This window comes from Podarcis gaigeae, assembly GCF_964106915.1.
Source record: "Podarcis gaigeae genome assembly, chromosome: 6".
NCBI classification, from domain to species: domain Eukaryota; kingdom Metazoa; phylum Chordata; class Lepidosauria; order Squamata; family Lacertidae; genus Podarcis; species Podarcis gaigeae.
In genome coordinates this window covers 53,161,634-53,186,114 of record NC_139682.1, presented here as the reverse complement: position 1 = coordinate 53,186,114, position 24,481 = coordinate 53,161,634, and the positions used below count along the sequence as shown (strand labels likewise).

The 24,481-nt window shown below is 40.5% G+C and overlaps 2 protein-coding genes across 3 annotated transcripts; one reads left to right on the top strand and one right to left on the bottom strand.

Annotated features, from left to right (window-relative positions):
* The first annotated feature begins 1,554 nt into the window (after positions 1–1,554).
* On the top strand, positions 1,555–19,921 carry EFCAB14 (EF-hand calcium binding domain 14). Of its 2 annotated transcripts, none has more exons than XM_083742455.1 (11): positions 1,555–2,159; positions 3,715–3,863; positions 6,452–6,597; positions 6,885–6,983; positions 7,434–7,544; positions 8,206–8,307; positions 9,891–10,079; positions 11,630–11,695; positions 12,449–12,557; positions 13,791–13,922; positions 14,999–19,921. In XM_083742455.1, the coding sequence occupies exons 1-11, from the start codon at positions 1,918–1,920 to the stop codon at positions 15,172–15,174; spliced, it is 1,521 nt and encodes a 506-aa protein (XP_083598581.1). In that variant the 5' UTR covers positions 1,555–1,917; the 3' UTR covers positions 15,175–19,921. The 2 variants fall into 2 exon arrangements, with proteins under 2 accessions (XP_083598581.1, XP_083598580.1); XM_083742454.1 differs by having other exon boundaries at positions 1,626–2,159; positions 11,630–11,710.
* A 614-nt stretch (positions 19,922–20,535) lies between these two features.
* TEX38 (testis expressed 38) lies at positions 20,536–24,213 on the bottom strand. Its single transcript, XM_083742576.1, has 3 exons — positions 23,861–24,213; positions 22,211–22,279; positions 20,536–21,099 (listed from the first exon to the last, which is right to left on the bottom strand). Exons 1-3 carry the CDS (start codon positions 23,865–23,867, stop codon positions 20,612–20,614), a joined length of 564 nt encoding a protein of 187 aa, XP_083598702.1. The 5' UTR covers positions 23,868–24,213; the 3' UTR covers positions 20,536–20,611.
* Between the last annotated feature and the right edge of the window lie 268 nt (positions 24,214–24,481).

Genomic DNA, 24,481 nt, shown 5'->3' with positions numbered 1-24,481 from the left:
TCAGCTGGCGAGGAGGCCACGAGGCGGGCGGCAGCAGCAGCAACGGGCCGGGAGCAGATCTTATAAAACTTCCCGGGGCAGGACCCCAGTATGGGCCCCCCCAATATTTTTTATAAGTCGGCGCCCCTGTCAATGAGATGGCATTGAGTTGCATCATCGTCAATGCTTGGCCAATGACAGCCAAAGAGGGAAACACAAATAAGGAACTGGTTTAGTTTTCTTTTCTTCTTACATATTTTGGTTATTACTGGCATAGATTCCCAAACAAAATGCTGACCCCACAGTTTACTGTCAACTTGCAGAAGACACTCTTCACAACGTATGGTAGCAGCTGACAGCATGGTGAGGTGGTGGCACTCACCTAAATGTCTGACAGCTGAGTTGCCACTGTTTACCAGGCAGGAGAGGGAGAGGTGGCTAGGAATCTGGTGGTCTGGCTGGTATGTTTGCATTGCATTGACCTCCCTGCTGCTCCATCCTCTCCTCCTCAGATAAGCAGCAGTGACTCAACAGCCGGGAGATCAGATGAGTGATGCCACCCCACCACACTGGTGTGTGGGTAAATAATTTGTGATAGCCCAAAAATTATTTTCAGTTGCTTACCAGCAGTTTCTGATTCTGGTCTGCATATTCTGGTTATTGGCACAAGGGCATCATGCTTGATAATGTTCTACTCTCAAAGCATTGGACCAGATGCAATTCAATGCTGTATAGCAGGGGATTCTCTTATGGAGGTGTGGACCAAAGATTTGTAGTGGCCCAAAGATTATTTTAGGGTGTACACCCCTGGCTGCTTAATCACTATATGTTTTGATTACTATTTGCAGCATATTGTGTCCCACAAAGTATTGGACTCAGTTCAATGCCATCTTGTAGAGGACAGTCTCCTGAAGATGTGGGTATATATTTTACAACCTAGTCTCTTATAACAATGTTATATTACATTACACTGGCTATTATTGAAAGATTTATAATTTGGCATGCCCTTTATGGATGTAGGTGCTGTTCTTCATAAAAGCATCGCTGGTGATTTTTGAAAATTGTTTCTACAGACTTATGCTAACTTGTGCATGGTGCCCACTTTTTTATTTTCTAACCCTTCCAAACTATGTTTCCTAGATCATCTAGGTGAAATTACCATCAGTGACTATTTTTCTATGGAGATATATTAGAGGAACAGGGCTATTATTGTTAGCTCAGATTTATTCTCAACTTTCTCAGGTGGTTGCTTAAATAGAACAGAACATGAGAACAAAAGACTATGAGAAGCATCTGCTCCAGTGAGATTCAAGGAGACCGAGTCTGAGCCCCAAGTGCATCTTGGTCAATGACCGTCTCATTTTCCGATCGGAAGCTGCTCAGTACGTTTCGGTCATTACTGTACTTAAAACTGACCTAATACCCCAAAGCTATATACAGCACTTGCCCTTTAATAATTTCCGTACGTTCTCGCTGTGGGCTGGCATTAACTGGCTCAGCAGCCAATGAGAATCCCCGAATACATCTACGGTTGAGAGAGGCGTGACAGGCGAAGATGAGTTGCCCTTTTGTCCAATAGGAGCGGCCGATGCTGGTAGGCGCCAGAGCAATGTCGTCCAGCCAGCTTCCTCAACCTTTTCCAGCCAATGGCAGCGCCTCGTGTTGACCTGCGGGCGCTGAGGGCGAGGAGGAAGCTGCGCCCGCTCAGCTGCCATGGGTCGGGCGGTTGTGGCGGGAGGAGCAGCCGATAAGAAAGAGCAGCAACGGCACCGCCGGCGTCTGAGGGCGCCGCGCCAGCCCCGCTGAGGCTGCTCCAGGGCGGTCGGGGAAACCTCCGAGACGCTGAAGCTGGCGAGCCGTGGTCCGGAGTTGGGAGCCCCTCCCGGGTTGCGCTGCTGCCCGGCTTCCCCGGCTCCTGCCCCGGCCCAGCAGAAAAGGATGAAGAAGCGCAAGGAGCTCAACGCGCTCATCGGACTGGGCGGCGGGAATGGGGACCGGGGAAGCGGGAGCGGCGGCGGCGGCGGCGGCGGCGGGCGCAAGAAGAGACACTCGAGGAAAGGCTCCGCCTCGGGCCACCGGCTCCTCCGCACCGAGTCCGCCGAGAGCAGCAGCAGCAGCTCTTCCGGCCCGGAGTTCGGGGACGGCTTCGGGCTCCCAGGCGCCCGCTCCCGCTTTGCCAAGTGAGGCCCGCAAGAGAAGCAGGGAGGGGCTGCGCTTGGGGAGGAGGGGGCGAGGGACCTCGGTCCGTGGAGAGGCAGGCATGGCTCGGGCAGGACCAGAGGAGTGTGAAATATAATTTTAGATACGATGTATTATTGGGCGCGGGGCTGCCCCGTGCGGGATTTGGGGCTCCAGAGTGGGTGGGTAGGGATGAAGGTGCATGTGGAAGAGTTGATACGTGACTAGCTCCATCGGGAGTATGCTGGGAGGAAAGGGGTTGGGGCGTTGGGAGTGTAAGGTTGACATGATTGCAGCTGAGTTGGAAAGTTGGTGACTGGGTGGGTAGCATTTGGGTGTGCTGGGGTTGAAAGTGAGTTAAGGCTACTGAGGATCTGGAGCAGATTGTTAACACAAACAGTGAGTTTTTGTTCTGAGAGGGAAGCTGTCTGCGACATGAATAGCTGGGTGTGTTTCTGGTATAACTTGTTGCTCTTGCACTAAGCCCAGGTGTGTGGGTGGGACAATTTGTGCCATTCTTTTTGCTTGGTTATTGTCATTTTGTTTATTTCATTTATTCAATTTATATCCCATGCTTCTTCCTGAAGGAACCCAGGGACTGTTCTGCTCAGCTTGTTGTTTAGTCGTTATGACCCCACGGACCAGAGCATACCAAATATAAATCTCCTGAATATAGCTTTGGGTCTCATAACCATGCTCTAATACATTTGATCTTGATTGATCTATACCTCTGCCTTTCCTGTGGTCTTTGGTGTACTTTCTACTGGTCAATGGCAATCTGATGTATTAAGTCTTCAGCGCAGTTTGTTGTAAAACAAGATTCTGTTTGAGTTCTGGAAGAAGGAATCCTCAATACAGATGTGGGGAACCTTTGGCCCTTTTAAATGTGGTTGAACTACAACTCCTGTCAGCCCCAGCAAGCATGACAGTAGTTGTAGTTCAGCAACATCTGGAAGGCCAAAGGTTTCCTGCACCAGTTCTAATAAGACTTATCCCTAAATTCTGCTTTGTGGGCATTGTGAAAAAAGGTCAAATTCCTTCAAGCTTATTAAATCAGAAATAGTTCTTACAGTACTTCAAATTTGATTATAAACCCCCCCCCCAAAAAAAAAGCTGGTTGTAGTAATTTGTAATTAACGTTAAGACCAGGGAAATGTACAGAGTGCTAGATATTCTGATCCCGTGCTATTCTGTGCAAGTACCCTTTTGCCAATGTTTCCATTGTTGGATTAGGATACTAATCCAGAACATCATGACAAGTGCTCTTCCTTGAACATTTGTATCAAAAAAGGTAAAATATCAGCAAGAACTTGGATTACTAGATACTGAATAATTAATGGAATTCCTACAGTCAAGAATTAATAAAAACCTCTGGTCAAGGGATTTAGGTGAAGGCCCTTGAATAATAAACTAGTTTTGAATTTATCTAGCTGTTTTGCATTGGATTGAATTGTGAGAGAGTAATATATTGCATTAATATTGAATACAATGTAAGTGCCAATTTTGTGTGATATTTGGCCATTGTGATGTAGCTGAACCATTTATTTATTCATTTAGGGGTGACTACCTGCGATGCTGCAAGCTTTGCTACCCATTATGTGCTTTTGTCATTTTGGCTGCTTGTGTGGTAGCTTGTGTTGGCTTGGTATGGATGCAGGTTGCTCTCAAGGAAGACCTGGATGAATTAAAGGAGCGGTTTCGAACCAGTAAGTACTGATCTTTGATATTCCCTTTCTTTATAATAACTTGTGGGATATGGGACAAAGTCTTATATAGCTGGTAATTGCCAAAAACACTCTATTTATAGTCTGTTTTAATATGAAGCAAACATGCTGACAAATGGTCATTTGTGTACAAAATACTATAACTCTGTTGCCATCCTCTATAAGCCACAGGTGATTAAAAACACAAGGCCATACGTGTATTTTTAAAACGCAGAAGCCATATTTATTGGCATATGTCTTATTTGAACTATTTAATGCTTACCAATCATGTAATTAGATCTCTGTGATCCTTGGTGAATGTGTTAAAAAAATTCAAGTATTCAAGAATATTTTCAAAGGCGGAGTTGCTAAAGTATCCTGAAAAATTGCAGCTGCTTTGTCTTGTGGGTGGCAGTGGGTAGACAAGTTCACATCTCTGTGTCATCTGATGGTGATTGTGAACAGGAAAGATCCATATTGATTTGGTGCCTTGCTAATTTTACTAGAAGTATGAGATAGAAATTATCATACAGAAATTCCAAGGAAGGTTAATACCATGAGGTGAAGGGAATTGTTTAGGAGGAAGTGATTTTCTTCAAAGCTGTTGACACTATATAGCTGTGAAAGATAAACAAACTACCAGTTCATTTGTAACCAAGCATTTCTTCACCATAAACTCCAAAACACACTTCTGATCCTCCTTTTGTGATCTGTTAATCTTGGAAGGTATACATACATGTATTGATCATCACAGCAACTATAATTTGCCTTTTTGGTATAATTTATATACATACCTGGATACTTGGTCCAGGTGATTTGTGAGACTATATGCTGGCATATAACAAACCACTTTTGCTGTTGACCCAACTCTGTAGGGGAGAGGATTTCACAATTAATTGGCGTGTTTCCAGGAGGAAAACCACTAACGGCAGTGGTGAAATACTATCTTGTTTTTTATTATGACACTTTCAGGTCACCCATCAGCTTTAGAGCTTAATCTTCAAAGCGCTATTCATTCGTCAAATAGGTTACTTGGTTTTATGTCTGTTAATGAACTGTCTTGAAAATGTACTGTGTTGAATATGACAGTTTTTCATATGGGCTGAGCAATTACTGCATTTCTCAGCTGTATTTGTCGCTTTTAAGAACTGAATTCTCTACTAAGAAAAAAATTAAAAACACAGTGTACTTAAAAGAGCTCTCTGGTGTTCGTTCTAAAAGCTTTAAATAGTTCTATCCAATCTTGTAAGTTTTGACTGGCATTCAGAATTCAATTTTATTTCATTTTACCTAGCTAGGTCCAAGGTCCATCAATCTAAGGTTGTTGTATTAATCTACAAAGCTCTGGACAACTTAAGTCCAAGGTACTTTAATGACTACCTTATATCCTAGCTCAATCAGTTATATGATCTGTAGGAGCATTGCTGGTTATCCTTTGAGTCACTGAGGTTCAAATTATGTAGCCAGTAAAGCAAGCTTTCAGCATCATTGACCCAGTCCTGCAAAATGCTGTTCTGGTTGAGATTCAGCAGACATCTGCTTTAGTCTTTAAACTTTTGCTGAACACTTTTTATGTCACTAGGCTTATGCAGGCAATTAAGAAAAAAAGTAAATGTGATAACTGCTAGTTTTAGATTTTGTCAGTTGTAAGCTGCCTTGATTTTTTTTAATGAAACACTGATAGTACACATATTTATGAAAAAATATAATAAAAATATTCTTGAATAAAGCTATGTTTCTAGATATCAACAGACTGTTAAGTTTAATGGCGTAACTCTGTTATGAAAGAAAATTACTAAGGAGAGCATGCTCGTAATCATATTTGAAACTTGAAAGAAAGAAGTTATATTGTATATACACTTCATTCAGCGTTGTGCTCTTCCAACAGCCAGTATGGTATAGTGGTTAGTGTGTTGGAGTAGAACCTGGGAGACAAAAGAGTTTGAATCACTGGGTGATCTTGGGCCAGTCAGTCTCTCAGCATAACCTACCACACAGGGTTGTTGTGAGGATAAAAATTGGGGAGGGACTATATATGCCACCTTGGAAAGGTGGGGTGTGAATGCAATTAATAATAAACAAATGTACAAGCAGCTTGGGTATTGCTTTTTTCTTGTTATGTTGCTGAAGCATATGACACAGCTGAAGCCGTAAGGACATAACAATGATTGAGTAAAAATGGAATTCAATAAAGATTACTAATAGTACCTTAGCATCATATTGTCTGTTCATCAAAATAATTCCAATGGTTATTTAGTCATTAGTGTATGTAACTCATTTCCTTGACAATAATAAACTGCCTATTTAATTCAACTTCTCTCTCTTAAGAGCAGACACAGATTACAGGAAGGTGGTTCCTGCAATACATTTTATGATGTCTTTCACATATGTCTGTTAATCTACAACTTTGTTTAGCTTACTCTTTGTTCCTAAATGCACAGTGTGGAAGCTTGGCTAAAATCAATTCTAATATGTTTAGAATTCAGTCCCAAATTACAAAGCAATGAAGGCATACCTATTAAAGAATTCATGCTTGTGTTCTCAGATCTTCGTGTTGATGGATAACTATTGCTTCTGACTTTGTGTTTTAGTGGAGTCTAATCAAAAAACCTCATTCCAAGAAATTCCTAGACTGACTGAAGATCTGCTTAATAAACAAAAGGAACTGGAAAAGATTGAGAATGGAGATGCGGGATTAAGCAAAATATGGGTAAACATCACTGAAATAAGCAAACAGGTAAAGTAAATGACCATTCAAGTTATAATCTAAGCCATTTAAAATATAGAAGAGTTAATGGTGCTTAGAAGTTAGCAGTGAGCTAGCAACCTGCTTAATCAGTAGGTTGATACTGACGAATCCACCAGTAGATTCTGAGCAAAGTGTTACCATGGTTGTGCCTAGTTGTATGTAGTGCAGACTCAGGAGGCTTCCCAGTATTAGATGCTGTGCCATTTATGTTTAAATGATTTATCTGTAACCTCTGCTCTGAGAGAGAATGAAATAACATCTTCCTCTCGTTTTAGATTTCTTTGTTGATGTCAGCTGTAAATCACCTCAAAACGAACATTAAATCTGCTTCTGATTTGATTAATCTTCCTGTCACAGTAGAAGAGCTTCAGAAAGTATGTACTACACCAAGTATATTGTGTTTATCAAATTCTGCAAGCTACAAAAGTATTTTGAATCAGAGTTTTTTGAACCACTCCTATCAGTGTACAATGGTGTTAATCACTTGTAGGAAGTATGTAGGTGGGAAATGATACTGCTGCACTGGGTCACATTGCATAATGTCAGGATGTGCGCAGTTTGTTCAGTATGACTCTCGCATGTGGTTTTTTGTAAGGTTATATGGGTTGTTTGTATTGTATTGCTTGGTATTTTGGGTTGGGGTTCGTGTTTGCATTGTTGTATTATATTACAAGTTTCTAAATGTAACCTGCCTTGGGATCTTATGTGAAGTGTGGTGGTTATTATTATTTATTAGCTACTCTTCTGGAATTAATACATTTGAGTCTCACACTTTTTAATATACTACTGATACTACAAGATTATGATTGGGTTTTTTTCCCCAGAGTGTTGCTACTATAGGTAGCACTGTAACTAGTGTTCATCATGATGTTGAGAGTATGCAGGCAGCAATTGAAGAACATAAGAAAACTATAGAGACACTCCAAAATGAGATGGTAAGGACTTGTATTAATCTGATAGTAGTTCATTCTGTGATAATTCCCATATGAACTTCATTTTGGCTATGTCATTTGACAGTAAAAAAATGTCTTTTTAAAGGCAATCAATGTTTTGGATGAAAATCTGTATTCTCCAGTTTATTGTTGCAGAACTCCATGTTAAAGTTTAACAGGGATGAGAAGCTTAAGTCTTTCAGATTCCTAGATACTATAAACAAATTTGTAAATATTGGTCATCTTTGAGGATGTAAATAAGTTAATGATTAATGCCCAGTTAATAGGGGATTGGGTGTCTAGCCTCAATGGACTTTCCTGATCCACCCTCTTCATATGCTCTTTGTACTATTTCTTAAAGCAAGTAAAGCAAGTAAATGTGACTTTAATTATAACAAGAACCTTTTGAGTAATCGCATGCTGAGGGAGCATCACATATCTCTCATGTTTCCTAACTTCTTTCCATCCATACAAAACTTGTCATATTGCACTTGTTTATTTATTTTGAATCTCTTAAATACATTTACATGGAGCACCAGTATATTTGTGTATATCACAGTCTGCTACCCTCTGTCTTCCTAGTTTTGTGCTTGTGAAAGCTTGGTTCCCATGTTCAAAGTTTAAATAACTGGTTTCAAAAAATCATTTTTACTACTTTTATTAGAGTGAACTCGCAGAAGATGTTAGAGGAAAGCAGCTGCCTTCATTTCCCTCCTCTCCAACCCCCCAAATAAGTGAGAAGAATCTGACAGACAGTTGTAAACAGGTACAGTTTGTTGCTGCTTTAGATGCTTTGCAAATCAGTATTTCAAGATTTCTGTAAAACTATTTTAAACTAGGATTCTGGGACAAAGAAGAAACTGTCAGCCTCTATTTTAAGGAAACATGGGTTGATATTTAAGATTAGTTATACTCGGAGTAGACCAGGGGTAGGCAACCTAAGGCCCGTGGGCTTCTCAGTCAGGCCCATGGGTGGTCCGGGAATCAGCGTGTTTTTACATGAGTAGAATGTGTGCTTTTATTTAAAATTCATCTCTGGGTTATTTATGGGGCATAGGAATTGGTTCAATATTTTTTTCCCCAAAATATAGTCCGGCCCACCACATTCTCTGAGGGACGGTGGACTGGCCCACGGCTGAAGAAGGTTGCTGACCCCTGGAGTAGACTGATTGAAATTGGTGTCGTGGTCATTAATTTCACAGGATCTATACTGAATAGAACTTCATAGAATTATTGAGTTGGAAGGAACCATAAGGATCATCTAGTCCAGTGATGGCCAAACTTGGCCCTCCAGCTGTTTTGGGACTACAGTTCCCATCATCCATGACCACTGGTCCGTTAGCTAGGGATGATGGGAGTTGTAGTCCCGAAATAGCTGGAGGGCCAAGTTTGGCCATCACTGATCTAGTCCAACCCCCTGCAAAGCAGGAATCTTTCGCCCAGGTCTGTGTCTAACCATTAGTGAAATTCAGTTTCCTAGGCAGAGAGCAGAAATAAAAGAGAATATGACAGTCTTCATAATAAGAAGCTGGATATTAATTTTAGGTTGTGATTTGTGTAATAGTCTCTTCCCTCAATCCCTTGTATTGCATAACATCCAGCACAATGTGGAGTTCTGGAGAACTAAGAAGCTTTCTCACACACTATTTTGAGGCAATTTAATTCATTTTAATTAATTTATTGTCCAACTGTGAATTCTGAAAATTGAGCAATATGTCTTTCTTTGCTTGTTAAAAAGGAAAAACATACAATTTCTTTGAAAGAAACCATCAATATTAAAACAGCCAACAACATGGCAGTTCTTGAAATAGATCTCCTAGCTTTGTGGTTAGTCATTTGCCCTAGTTAAGTACTTAATTAGTGAGTAGTAAATTGCTATGCCCACTTGTCAAACTTCCTTGCAAAACACTGGCAAAGTGTATTTATTATAAAATAAAGGTATCAGTAAAATATATTAAATAACACAGTGGTATTAAAACAACATGTTGGCAAATTATTTTGTTTGATCTGTTAGGCTTTGTACTCTTTGAAGGCAGCTTGCACTAAAAGAACTGAACATAAGGCCTGTGAGATTTAGCATACCTGTTTTCACAGAGGGTAGTTGCTGAAACCCAGCTTTCAACTTTCAAAGAACTAACAGACCTCCTTCATTTAAGGATTTGTCAAGTGGCTCTAAACCCCATTTGAGCTGCAATCCAATGACTCTTGGGAATATTCTTTGCTGAATTTAGGGATTTATTTATGCCAGCATAGAGTCAAGCTGCAGGTGAATGACAACAATTGCATAAGTATAAACAGTTATTGCTGTTTCTATAATAGTGTAAGAACATTTTTTTCTGTGTTGAACAGGATAACCAGTACCTACATACCTCTATAGAAGAGGTAAACTCTACCCTAATGTTGTACCAGAAACAGAATGATTTAAAACTTTTCAATATGGACTCCACAGTTGGCAATCTAAGTTCGAGAGTTGCTTCATTAGAAAATTATATGACAGTGAATAAACTGGAAAAAAGAGAAAACCTGACCCTTGGCATGGTAAGTGCCTAGCTATTGTGGGTGTTTGAGAAACGAATTTTTGCAAAACAGTTATGTTTTCTGTCTATATGGATTTGTTGTGCTGCATAGTGGTTGAACCGATACTGGGAAAGCCACACTTTCCAAAAAGAAATTGCAATTCACGCTTGGTGTGTGGAGTTATAAATGCTAACTATAGTGAAAGAGGCCATTCTCTAGTTATCTGGATTCCTTCTATCACAAGCTTTGCACTGAATTAATGAATTTCTGCAACAATATGAGCTGTCAGTTGGATATTCAGTGATGCTTTCTGTGTTACTGTGGATCTTGGTCACCTTGAATTTCTAATTTGCTTGTACAGCTTTTGTTGACTGATAATTTGAACAGTAAAATCCACTATACTCTTAATGTCTATGAGAACTATGCTTCAGTTTTATTACAAAGTTAAAACTGCAGTCCTACACACTTCTTGGGAAGTAAGCCCCATTTATGTCAGAGGGAGTTGTTTCTGAGTCGACATGCATTGGATTGCAAGTTTGTATGGATGCAGTAGTAGTGCTTGCATTGCAAGTAAGATCCTACCTGAATCAATTAATATTTGTTGCAGCATTTTGTGTAGTTACTCTCATCTGACTATGCATTGAGACTCTGCACCTAGAAAAATCTTGTACGTTAATAAGTAGCCTGAAATGTTGACAAAGCCAGATTCTACATGCCTACTTCATTTTTTCTCACCGAAAACATTTTTCTTTCCATGTTCTGCAAGATTTTGGGACATATTGGGATGAAAAGAAAAGGAGCTGGTGGAACTGGCTATCAGAATGGCAACTTGGCTGGGCACTAGACAAAATGATATTTTTCTGTGATCCTCTTCTTTTTAAAAAAATTAAACACAGGAGTGGAAGTACTATGGTGAAATGGCAAACATCTAGAGCAAGTGTAATAGTTGAATGTATACTTTAATGTTTTTAGGGGATTAGAAATCTCAAATAATGAAGTTGGAAATCTTGGCCATATGCAGGACTGAAAACTGTATAATACAATTGCCACCTAAGATGGCAAATGTAGAAGGAAGGCTAGGAGAAGCTGTATTGATCAGGTTGTATTGGACATTGGCACTAAAATGTGTAACTCTCATTAGATTTTAGTTGTTCAGTATATTGGATCCCCAACTTCACCTTTCTGGCAGCACTGCTGTATGTTTGTTCCTGTTGTACAGTTATTATACAGTCATGCTAAGTGGCAGCCTTATTGATATGCTATTTCAACCTCCAGTGTACTTCTCTTTCTCTTTTTGCTTAAATAACCACTGGGTTGTGCTAGTTGCAGACTAGGACTGTCTGAGCTTCCATTGATCTCAGCATGTCCTGGTGAGCCTTGTATATTAACTTTTCTCTCCAGTATAGTTGTTCAAATAATAGGTCTTGATGCTTTCTCACACAGCTCCATTTTAATATCTTTGTGATTACTGGCTAGTCCTAGGGTGTTCATTTCTTATATCGCTTAAGGGTAAACTATATTTTAGAAGAAGACACAAACCTAAGCCTTTCTTTTGGTTTTGCTTTTTGCAGGTGAGCGACTTAACTACCTCGGTGAAAGTAGAAAATGAACCAAGGAATGAAACTACTACTGAAAAGGTACAGGGCATGGAGGTAATTCTAGGGAAACCAAAAGTAGTGTTTAAAAGCAAGCCATATCATATTACTACACATTATTTTCCTGTTTTCCCTAATTTACCCATAAAGATAGGAAGGTGTTTTAACAAATTCCAACTAAGGAAATATGCAAAATGGTACAGCTTTAAATTTCTAGCAATATATAAGAAATCTATTCTCTGCAATGTATAAAACTATATATATGCTGGAGATCTCTCTGGCTTGCTCTTAAAAGCAAGCTACAAGTTGCACACCAGAGAGACACACTAAGATCTTCCTAGGTAATAAGAACTTACTAAGGATAAACAAGGTTATGCAGATTTTGATAAAATGAAATGGCCATTTTAAATGCTGGCTGGGTGAGGTTGGTTGGTGCAGAGTATCTTATTTTTCACAAATAAGGTACTCACTCGTACAGAAAATGCTATACTAAACTAGTCCTATTGAATATGTTCTTGTTTTGTCAGGTTAGTGGGCAAGTGAAATTATTACAGTATTTTATTTTGGCTTATTGGTCTATGGAAAAAGTGTATTGTAGCATCTTAAGGAAGATTATGTTATCTAATCCTATGGCCACCATAATAGGCCACAGGGGTTCTACAGAATATATGGGTGATATGATGCTTATAGATCAAGTACTTAGACTTCTGAACTGTGGAATCTTTCAGTTTATTACAACTTAGTCTGAAATTGGCAGTGTTTTTTCATGGAAATATTTCTGTTGGTATTGTACAGAATATAGAAAACGGGGATTCTCAGGTATCTATGTTAAGAGAGAAGCTGCAGCTGATCAACGCTCTGTCAAGCAAACCAGAAAGTGATCGATCTGAAGCATTGAAAAAAGGTGAATGTTGCATATAGTTTCACTTCCTGCACTAAATTACTATACTGCTGCTTTAGCTAATTTAATCATGAGTCATTTGCACTACAGTTCCTTGTACAAATGAGCAAACCGGTTGCTGAAAGGAGTGGAAATATGTTTGATGGCTGGCCTCTAGGTACGAGCTTCTGACCGAAGCCTCTCATAGCTTATCCTTTATGGAAAGACAAATAACAAGAAGTGTAAAAATATAAGTGCTTACTTTGGAAGGGAAAACTATTAGCAGAACCACATTATTAACAGAAACAATTGAGGCATGTACAATTCAGTTCCAAATTTATTAGTTCCATAACTTTCAGCATATGAACTGCTTTGATCGTTCAAGTAAGCGTTTATACATGTATATCACTCTTACTGTGCTGTAATGAAAAGGCAAGGTAGCTATCATGTCAAAGTCCCCAGTAAATGATCAGTCAAAATATTTTTCTTTGCCTTATTGAGTTAATACTCTAGCATAGAAATACACGTGCTACATCAGTAAGGCTAGGTTATACATTTGAAATGTGCTTTTCCATTCAAAATGCACAAGAAGAAGCAAGTTGGAAAAGACTGGGCCATTACCTTTCCATGTTCAAAGGGGAAAGCCCTCTGCCTCATTAGAAGATACTTTCTATAAAATGTTAAAGTCTGGGGTTACCAGTGTGACACCAGCACCAGTAAATATACTCTTTGAAATCTGCAATACGTGAGTGTCTGTTTGCTCTTCTGGCTCAGTTCCTGTTTGCACTGGCTCAATCTCTCCTACACTGAACATGCTCCCTTTAAAGATACCCATGTTACATTGGATGCCAGAATTGGACACCCCACTCCAGTTGTAACAAGGGGAGAGGTGCAATGAGCTTCTTTATGAGAGTGCAGTGGTAGCTGATGTAGATGCCTTTCCCCATAGGCTGGGAGGGAGGGGCATGCTTGCACCACTTTGCCCTGTTGCTTTGTCTGTTCTTTTGGATGTGGAAATGCTTTTGTGACTGGCACCGATGGCACTTTTTCAAAATTTCATAGATGCCCGCTAGCCCAAAAAGGTTGCTGCCACCTGCACTGATTTTTCCACTAATGACATCTCTGGTATGTTACTGTGTTGAAAGTGCCATATTATGTTTGATACCATCTTCATGTAGCCCCGTTTTTGAAGCATAATTGCCTTCCACCTACTCTTGCCAGATAGTTAGCAAAAACTACTGTAAAATTTCTTGACAGGAGGAAAGCTCCAGAGCACTACATCAAAGCCTACAAAGCTTCCAAGACTTTCTTCAAGATCAGTTGGCAGCAGTTTTGAGGGGAATAGACACCCAAGAGACTTGTCATTACCTGGAATATCCAACATAGAAGGTAACCACATGTGGTTGGAGATGAATGAACCATAGAGAGCATTTTTCAAATGTAGCATAAACAATCCCAAAGGACCTCTCCAAGCTGAGTGAATGTGCAGTAAAATAGCAAATCAATTCAGTGCAAGCAAGTGTAAAGCGATGCATGCCTGGGTAAAAAGATAATTTTATGCACTTACAGAGTCTGAAATGGCAGTAGGTGGCCAGGAACAAGACCTTGGGGTCATAGTGGGTAGCTCAAGAATAGCATCACAATTGCAGCCAGTCTGAATCCTTAAGATTATGGAAAATGCAGTGGTAAACATTTATGCCTGCTTAAAAGCCTGCAAAGATGGGGAACCTAAGGGAGGTAGATTCTTGTCTGTTTGAATATTTTTAAAAGATTTGTGCAGTTGCAAGTTGCATGCTGTTCAGCCATTAGTGTTCAAAAGTAGAGAAAACAGTGGTGAAGATGTATAAAAGATATACAGGGTGAACTGAAACACTGACCAAGATTTATTTGGCAGAAGTACAATTTACTTTGTAATGTTCTCAAGCAAATCTGAGGTTTCTGGTTCAAACTGTTGAGAGAGGTCCAATATTTTAGCAAATCAATGTTGCTTTTGTTTAAATGTCCACAGAGAATGATTCTCTTTTGGGCTGATTCACATCTAGCAATCTGAGAATGAGTCATGCCTCACTTACCCCCTGTTATCACTCCCCCTCCTTACCTTACATGCTGAGAAAATATTCTGCTGTGCTATGTTTAAGCCACAGTTTCCTGTTAGCTCTGAACTGGGAAACTGGGTGAATTTTGACTAACAACCTGGTTTCATATCCTGATTAGTAATGAGAAACTGGTTTAAACAAATGGCAATAGAAGCAGCAACGTTGGCATGCAAGGGAAGGAGGATTGTGGAGATCCAGTGCTAGTAGTTCTTGGCTTAAAAAAAGGCTCTTTATCTACCGGAATGTATATTACAGACCATATAGTGTGTATTTTGTGTGTCTCGTGGCAGAAGCTACTGCTGCTGGAGGAAAGTGTTAATACTTCTTAGCTACTGTCTGTTCTTTAAAATTATTTGTTCCTTCTTGCAGACCTTCAGGATTTATTCAGGACCATCAGCCAAGACTCTGATGGCAAACTATCCTATGAAGACCTGCAAAAACTGTTTGGATCTGCAGTGTATGATTCCCAGAGCTTTAAAGAATTTGATACAGATGGAGATGAGAAGTATTCCTTACTGGAACTAAGGATGGCTTTAGGTTTATAGTATCTCTACATATATAAATAACAGTATTGAAGGACTACAGTAGCTATACAAGAAAAACTGATAAGTTAAAAGCTACATCTGGCACTTTCTGAATTATATACTAATCTTTGCAGCTAACTTAGTGTACATGTTGACACCGTTTTAATTTTGTGTTCTTTGGAAAATATGGAAAGCTAATTTTTGATTTAATTTAAGAGATACAGACTCCTCAGATTTTCAATTTTGAACCTCTAATCCCGAGATTATTTGGTAATGCCTAAACTCTGTTGACAAGTAGAGGGCACATAGGTGCAACTAAATTTTCTCTGGATTGAGGCTTAGAGGATTATATTCTGCCATGGTTTTGGATAACTGGGCTGCACCTTAAATTGCACTAAGAATTTTAGCTCAAAGTTTTTATTTCCCTTATAAGGGAAGCACTTGTCTTCAAATTAGAATATGTGTGTATATATTGACAGACATGTATTTTATATTTCAAATTTGCCTTAAATTAGCTGCACTTTAGAATAAAAAAATAAAAGCATCTATCTTCACAGGATGGGGGCTCTTTTCCTTGTAAATATTTAAAATTGAATCAATTACATCTGAGTCAACTTGGCAGTCTATTAAAAGTAATAAGGATCCCAAAGGCTGGAAATACATGTTTCTCCTTAGGACCACACTTTGGGGATCTGCTTTTCCCATAGTTGCATGGGAATCCATGGATAACTTTCAGATACTAAGATACCTGTCTACCAGACTCTCAGAAGGACTTTTGTCCCTGAAGATGAGATGAAATAAAGTTCCTGTTTATTTTATACTCAGAACCATGGGAGTTAGAATAATAACTAGTTCTTTCCCTCTGCCATTCAATTTCATATGGATTGTTTAGTATTAAAAACTTTTAGAAGAAGTGCAGTTACTAGCCTTTCTGTAGACTTTCCCTCTTATTTTGGCTAACATTTATTGAATTGTATTTCCTCACCTTAATACAAATCTCAGCAAATCAGAGGTTGTTTTACATGGGGGTTATGTTCCTGGTCAGGAACCCCTGGAACCAGGGCCCCTGCAAGTTGGAGGGCTGCTTGCCTGGCTTGGGGAAGGTTGTACAAGGGCTCTGACAGCGTCCTAGAGTCATCCCATCTCCCTTCCAAACCCTAGTAAGAGCTAGCCCAGGCAGGAGGGCTCTGGGACCCTGTAAGCCTCTAATGGATAATCCCACAATCACAGCTCTGCACAGGTGTGTGTTGGGGAAATAAAGATTGGGATTCTGCCACTCTCCATGTATTTATTTCCCCACCGACCTGCGCAAAGCCATAATTGCATTAGTAAAATAAGCATAGGTTGTGACTTACCTGTACTCTCATTTTACTTCTTTCTTGATTTATGTGAGCCAGGAAAAGGTTGGGGATATTTGGGGCCAAACATGGAGTGTATCTTTGCATTTGTACATAGTGTTGTTGTTTTTAAATAGCAGTGTGGTGTCCTGATCCAGGTTGGCAATGTGGCATGTGTAAAGGTTAAAAAAAAGGATGGTAAAGGAGCCCTGGATGGATTAAGTCCAGTCAAAGACAACTATGGGGTTGTGGCGCTCATCTCGCTTTCTGGCTGAGGGAACCAGCATTTGTCTACAGACAGCTTTCCAGGTTATGTGGCTTGCATGACTTAAATCACTATTGGTGTATGGAGGAGCGTGACGAGTGCCAGAGTGGGGATTCGAACCACCGACCTTCCAATCGGCAAGCCCAAGAGGTCCAGTGGTTTAGACCACAGCGCCACCCGCGTCCCTTGTGGCATGAGTAAAGGTAAAGGTATCCCTGACCGTTAGGTCCAGTCGCGGACGACTCTGGGGTTGCGCGCTCATCTCACTCTATAGGCCGAGGGAGCCGGCGTTTGTCCACAGACAGCTTCCAGGTCATGTGGCCAGCATGTCTAAGCCGATTCTGGCGAGCCAGAGCAGCGCACGGAAATGCTGTTTACCTTCTCGCCGGAGCAGTACCTATTTATCTACTTGCACTTTGACATGCTTTTGAACTGCTAGGTTGGCAGGAGCTGGGACTGAACAACGGGAGCTCTCCCCGTCGCGGGGATTCGAACCGCCAACCATCTGATCAGCAAGCCCAAGGCTCTTGGTTTAGACCACAGCGCCACCTGCGTCCCTGTTACATGAGTAGAAGAGGGTTAACCCTCCCCGCTCCCAGTATCATTGTTGTGATGAAAATCCTGCCTTCTGAAATTGACTCATAGGGCAAATAGCTTGTGGGAGGGATTTCCATTGGGATCACCACATAGAGAGTAAAGATTAACCCATTGATTCAGCACCGCAGTCCATATCTGGATTGGGGACTCCACATGTGCTGTTTTAAAAAGTGTGTGCAAATGTGAAGAGTCTGTTGATGTATACTGCAGCTTGGTCCTTTTTACAGTTCCCTTGCTTAAACTTAAGAACTCTTTGATATTTTAAAAGGATTTTACCTTTTCACTTTTAATTTGATCAGCAAAGTAACACAACAAAGTACAGACTTTACAGTCATCTGAATATGCATGCCATGGACAATAATAATAATACTTTTATCTATATGCCACCTATCTGAGTTGCCCCAGCCACTCTGGTCGCTGTTAACCGAAGACTAGTGTACATGGAGGTCTGATATAATGTTGGTTTACTCTAGAGTAGATGGAAACGATTCCTCCAAAAACATTACAATAATGAAAAGCCTTGAAAACCAAATTTCTCTCATAGGTTCTCTAATTTTTTACTACCAGTTTCCTACCTGGGCAAGTTGACCTTGCCCAGTGAAGTAGAACAATATTTCAAGATTACTGAAAACCAGTGCTCTCTCAGACAAGTATCAACCACTTTCTGTATAAAACTGTTGACCAAATTAAATGAAGCAATAAAAATAACTTGACTAGTATTTATTTGTACCTATGTAATATGATTGTATGCCAAATTGTTGAAGGTATTTTTGGAAGATTAGTTTGTATGGTTAATATGGAAGGAAGCTCTTTTCTAGCCCCACTCTTAAGCAAATAACTGACAATTGTTTAATTTTTCTTTGAGGTGTATATTTACCATAATAGAGAATCCTATTCAAATACTTTGGAATATTCATGGCTGGCTGGATGCTCAACTACTAAAGTGATAGTCCTCCGGAACTCTACCATCTCAGTTTTCATGAAGGGAAACATGTTTGGAAACCATCTCACTTCAAAGGATGCCTCTCATGCAGAAAGCTTTCCAAAGCCCATTTCATGTTGCCTCAGCAGCAAGCGAATTGTACAGAGACTTGTGTGTTGTTTTAATTACAGTATATGGCTCCTTCCCACAGAAGCATTTTCCAGCTCCTGAGTGTGTGTGTGGCACATGTGGGAGAGAACCACATCATTCAGCAAACTCACATGGGTCCATTTTGCTGGTGTGATGTGGGGACCGATGATAAAAAGTAGGTCTCCACCCATCTCTGATAACATGAACTGGGTCTAATTTCTTCTCTCTGAAGAAGAAACCAAATACTGTGGTTAGAGCAATAGTTGCGTATGTTAAGAGGAACATCCATGGGGCTGTGAAGACTATAACACCAGTAACATACCAAGCAGAACTAAATCATGTATTCTAGGGAATACTGTTTTAGCTCAGGTTGCTAACGGTTTGCTGCTTGTGTTTTACAATGCAAGTGTTTTGCTATATTTTGTAGGCTGTGGAGCACACAGCCCCGTGCAGTAGTGCTAATGTAACTTCTCCCAGAAACATATGGAAATAAAGGAGGGAAATGGGTTTGAGCCACAAGCTTAAATCCAAGCTTCTGTTCAATGTTTAGTATCCTCAGCATTGGGATGTGGCATTCTGTGTTGGGAAGAAGCACATAGATGGTTATAGCTATGGTTAACTTTTTTACCTGCTTCTTCAAGAATGCCAACGAAACTGGGATAGCCACTTTAGTGCTGCAGTACTGAAGGCCTTTGGGTGAATACTGAGTTTCTTATTTTAACACTTTTGGAATGCTTCCAGTGAAAATGAGGCATTCTCTGAAAACTGAAGTGATCCCTGTTGCCCTTCAGCCAAGATTGAAAATATGTTGGTTGAGAATTAATACACAATAATAAAATTTGTTTGTAGCATCTCTTGTGATGGCAGAAATGAAACTGATGTGTATTTATAAAACAAATGTGTGACTTAAAACATTTGGTTTGGAGTGGTCATATAAAAAGAGGATTTAATAGTAAGGACTCCACAGCATTAAGAGCAAGAGACAGTTTATTTTTCTCTGAAGTATTTAAGACAGCTGCTTCTTTGGTGCTGGAAAGGTTGTATTGATCTTGTCCTTTGTGTGTTTTAGCTACAGTGAAGAGAACTAAAACTATCCAGGAAAAGTTGAGCTATTCCATGTTCATATCCTCCAGTGTTTCTTATCTTAGGAGAAGCTTTTCTGCATAGGAATAGCCAGTCAGTTTTGTGGGTTTTTTTAGAATTTTGAACAGAATTATTTGCCAAGATTCTTAGTTTTGCTTTGGTTTTTTTTCTTTATAATTTGTGTTAGCCTACTGCACTAAATATTTTAGTTGAGCGTTGTGTGAATAATTTATTTTAAGCTGGCCTTCCATATATATTGGCTGAATTGCTGACATCTTATAAGCAAATTGGATATCTTTTAGAACTGCAGAAAAACTTGTATGAATTAAAGCTGGTTTTAGCTACAGAATTTTGCACCTATCATGCATTTGTGAATGTCAAATTTAAATAAAAACACTTTGTTTTGGGGTGTAATTGGCATTTTATTTTCAAAATCAAATTTTATATTAAGGAAATGCTTTGCAGCATAAGCTGACAAGATGTTTATTGCTGTTCAAAGCTTGCAGCCGGCTCAGTTCAGAAATGTTAAAAATTGTGTGGCTTTCATTCCATTATGCACACAGTTGGACAGATTAATCTTTTCCTGTGCTAATAATTCTCCACATTGACACTCATCTCATCCAATTCACTTGTTCTATTAGTGCAAGGATTTACATTGGTGTAATGGAACTTCCGCTCTTTTACCTGTGTGTGTGTACCCTGTACCTACCCCCTATCTGCTTTGGAGAGTTGGGGGAACCATGGGGATACATTTTAGGGGGCATACAGGGAAAGGAGAGAGGAAGAGAGTTAGATTGCAGAAGCAGAAATCCTCCTGCCGGTGGAACATGGTTGTAGCACTAGTTTGACTACAACCCAGAGACATCATACCATTTTGGGATTGGACCTGAGCAGCATACTCCTGGGGTTCTTACCTGAATGCCAGGGATTGAACCTGGAACTTTTCTATATCCTAAGCATGTTCTGTCCCACTGAGCTGCAGCCTTTCACATACAATAGAAATCAGAATGACAAACCAACACAGTCGGTTTTGAAATTGTTCTGCATCTGGACTTTATTTGGGGTACAATTAAAATCATTAAGACTTGCTGGTTCATCTTACTGCTAGGCAGAGATGCTGCTACAGAGATTGTATGCCTCCTTTGTCAACGTGGCAGATTTAAGAGGGGAGTTGAATGGCATGCTTTTGGTTCGGATGCTCGAGCAAGGGTAAGAAGCTGAATGCTCAAGCAGTGGCGGCATGTGAGAGAGCACACAGGTGCATGGTATTTCCTGAAACACTGGCTTGTACGGCTCTTGAGCTGATGGGATGGAATCGCCACTGCTATCTATGGTGATCTCACTGGCCGAGAAACTGTCTTGTGGTTTTTGGATGCTATCAGACTCAGGACTGCAGGTTTCTGCTTTATTTCCAGGTTTGGCTTCCTTGTGAGCCAATGCGTGCTGGAAATACGATTCCGTTTTCAGCTGTTTCACCCAGGCTTTTGCACGTCGCTTCTGCTGGATTCCTTTCCTCCATTGAAAAAATAGCATACAAATGAATACCAGCATGTAACAAAATCCTAGACTTCCAAAGTAGACGGGCAGCAGACCTGCAGATAGTCAGAAGAGTAATGTGTACTATAATTTAGTCTTGTAAGACTACAACAACATAGCAAAGGCATATACTTAAAAAACGAAAAACAAACAAACTTCTAGTATGTAATATTACAAAAATGATTCCAAAACCCTATTGTAGAATTCTGTTTTGATTGAAAGGTTTGTCTAAATACGTGTGTATTTGTGTGCATGTTAGTGTTTAAACAGCTATCTCACAGCCCCACTCAGTATGGGCTGTTTTTTAATACACTTCCATCAAAATAGGGGCATAGCTATGCATAGTTAGTTTCACTGCGGTGCACCAACTTCTGGCCTCTGACACGGAATTTAGGCTTTTGGGGGTGTAACTTTTTCAAGTTTTTGTGGTTTCGGAGAAAAGTGAAGGTGGTATTCGCAAAGAGCTTTTAGAAATTCTGCGTAATGTTTTCCCTAATTTTTATAAAGCTGATTCTGAGTTATGATAATGAAAGCTATGCAACTATGGGTTATGATCCAAAAAGGGATAAAGAGGACTAGAATGACTATTGAACTTCTTCAGATGCTGCTACAGCAGCTGAAGAAACAAATATGTCAATTCTAATCTGACTACTGGGTTCAGCCGTGGAAACTGATAAACACATTAAAAGAAGTTGTGTTACGAGTTCCTCCTTTTTTATCTACTTCCATTACAAGATATCAGAGTACTATGTTACCAAGTTTATAGTAGAATTAATGTCCAATAGTTTCCCAAGACATTTCACATTATCCTAATTATCCTTAATGGATGATCTGTGAGGTCAAGTTGTGATTAACAACAAAGCTGCATTCCTCCATCCTTTCTCCCTGCTCTGTTGTCAGCATGGGGGGGGGGGGATATTTGGAGGTTGTACTGGATATGTATGGATCATATATATCTCAGCTAAGAAAATGGGGACCAAATGGTAGCAAGGTCATCCTGCCACCTGCTAAGGAAATGTGATGTGTAGCCACCACAGGGGTTGGCCCTCCAAATGTTTTGGACTACAGGTCCCATCATCCCCAGCCAGCAGGGCCCATGGTCAGGGGTGATGAGAGTTTTGAGTCTTCAGCACCTAGAGCGCACTATGTTTGCTATCTCTCACCTACCAAATTCAATCTTGTGGATTCTGCACGGAGGATGAAATGGGTCTGCTTCTCTCTCCGTGCCTGTAAGTGCTACACCATAATTCCAAAAGTTTTAACAGTTATTATTTAAAGGGGAGAGCTTCCACAGAGTGCAACAAGCATTGGCAAGCAGGTGCCAGAATGACATGAACTCCTTTTGTGATTCTGGAGTAGAAACTGGCATCATCATTGTCTTCCTCATACACATGCGCGCGCACACACACACCCTAATGCGCCAGATACAGCTGTAGCCAACCAGTCTGCCCATGCACATGCCCTAGAGCAATGGCGTGCACACAACTGCTTGTTGTACTACCTGCAGAAGAAAAAGTTAAGCTTGCTTAATGCGTTAGAAACTAGACTTACCACTGGAGATAATCATTATTGATCCACAAACACTTGGGAATGTGTCAAATCTGTCTTCACAATGTTAGGCTATTTGTTTTTCCAATTCTATGGAAGGAAGGAAAAACGAACTAAGAGCATATGGATGAAGTGATTGGTGTCGTTGGACTAGAACTGCAAAGAGCTGAACACTCCAAAGCCTTATCATGAGACAATGGCAGCTAGGATACCATTCGGGGGGGGGGGGGGGCTCAAAACACAGGAAAGCCAGGCAGACAAGCAGGAGAAAAGGAGGATGAGCTCCTCAGGTGCAGAAGGCCTTGCTTCCCACCCTGGGCTTCCCTTTGCAGGCTCTCAGCCACAGCCTGCTCCAGCCTGGCTTTCTTCCTCCTCTTCTACCTACTTACTCATAAGGACGTGCCCCTAGGATTAGATTCTGGGTTTTGTTTATTATTGGTACTAGCAGTCAGGGCTGTACCCCATATTAGTCCTACTCAGAAGTATTTCAATTGAAACAGATGGGCCCCAGTGGGTTTGAGTAGGACTTGGTTAGATAATCATCCTAGTTTAGATCCTTGGTTAAATAATCATCATCGTTATCCTTTGGAATTGTAATACAATTGTAATTGTTTTTGGAACCTATATATTTGGTTTTCTCTTGTTTTTTCATCTTCAAATACACCACATCAATAGATTCTGGCTGTAAAATTGTTTATAAATCTGTTAATGTTTTCATCAGTAATATTTCTCTTCCTCCCTTCCCTCTTCATCATTTTGGGCCAGCGGTAGTTGATGGGAACCCTGAGCAACCTCCAAGAGAGCAGTACTACAATAGTCAGCATGAGACTTCTGCCAAACCTAAAGGGCTGGCAGGAGGAAGTGGGGGGCAGGCATGCCCTATGGTGGCAAGGTTTTGGGAACAGATGATGGATGGCATCAATAAAATTGCACGTGTCACCAGAACCCCAGAGCTGGCTTTACTGAATTTGTATATGAAAGAAAACCAGGACCTTAACAAAGCCTTAATCCATGGCACGTATCATCACCAAATTTTGGAAGGACCTTCATGCTGCCACCATAGCAACTTCAGACAAGAGAGAGTGGCAGATAGCTGTCTTTGTGAAAAAAATTGTGAAAAATTAGCACGAAAACCAAAATTAGCAAAAGGAATAAAAGGAATAATGGTGAAACTTTAGCACATACACAAACATTCCAGAAAATTAAAGACCACCCCAAAGGCAATATGACCACTTGTGGATAGTTTAATAATCCTCTGTATTTTGTTACCTGTCATAAAGCAATATACTGCCTCTGTAAGGGGAATTCCAGCATCACATTGGGGTCTCCAAAATGGAAATTGAGGGGGAAGTTTGTGGGAGGGAATTTAGGGGAGGGCCAAGGTCTGGGGGTCTGCCGGAAGATGCCCAGTGGCAACAGTAGCCCTAGGACAGAGAATCCTTGGTTCAGTTGAAAGCGTGGGCAACTGCCACCTTCAGCTCAGTTTCAAAGTGCAGTTAACTGCCATCTTCAGTCCAACTGAACGCACAAACACCTGTCCTCTGCACTTTCCACTGAGCTGAAGAAAAGTGTACCCTACTTAATGGGCGAGGTTTTTGATTTGATTGATTTGATTTTCACTGTTTGGAATTTTAAATCTACCTCAAAGGAGGAGGATAGGCAAGGCTTGGCTGGCTGCACAAAGTGTCTGCCTGCCCTGGAATAAAGCAGCTTCTTGTGTGCCTGACCACTCCATATAAATGGCCTTCTTCAACCTGGTGCCCTCCAGTTGTTGCTGAACTACAAGTAACATTGGCTCCCATCCAGCAAGCGAGTTAGACTGGAAAGACAATCAAGGAGCGTCTTGAAAAACTTTTCAGGTGGGAGCGGGGCATACATCTTCAGGATGGT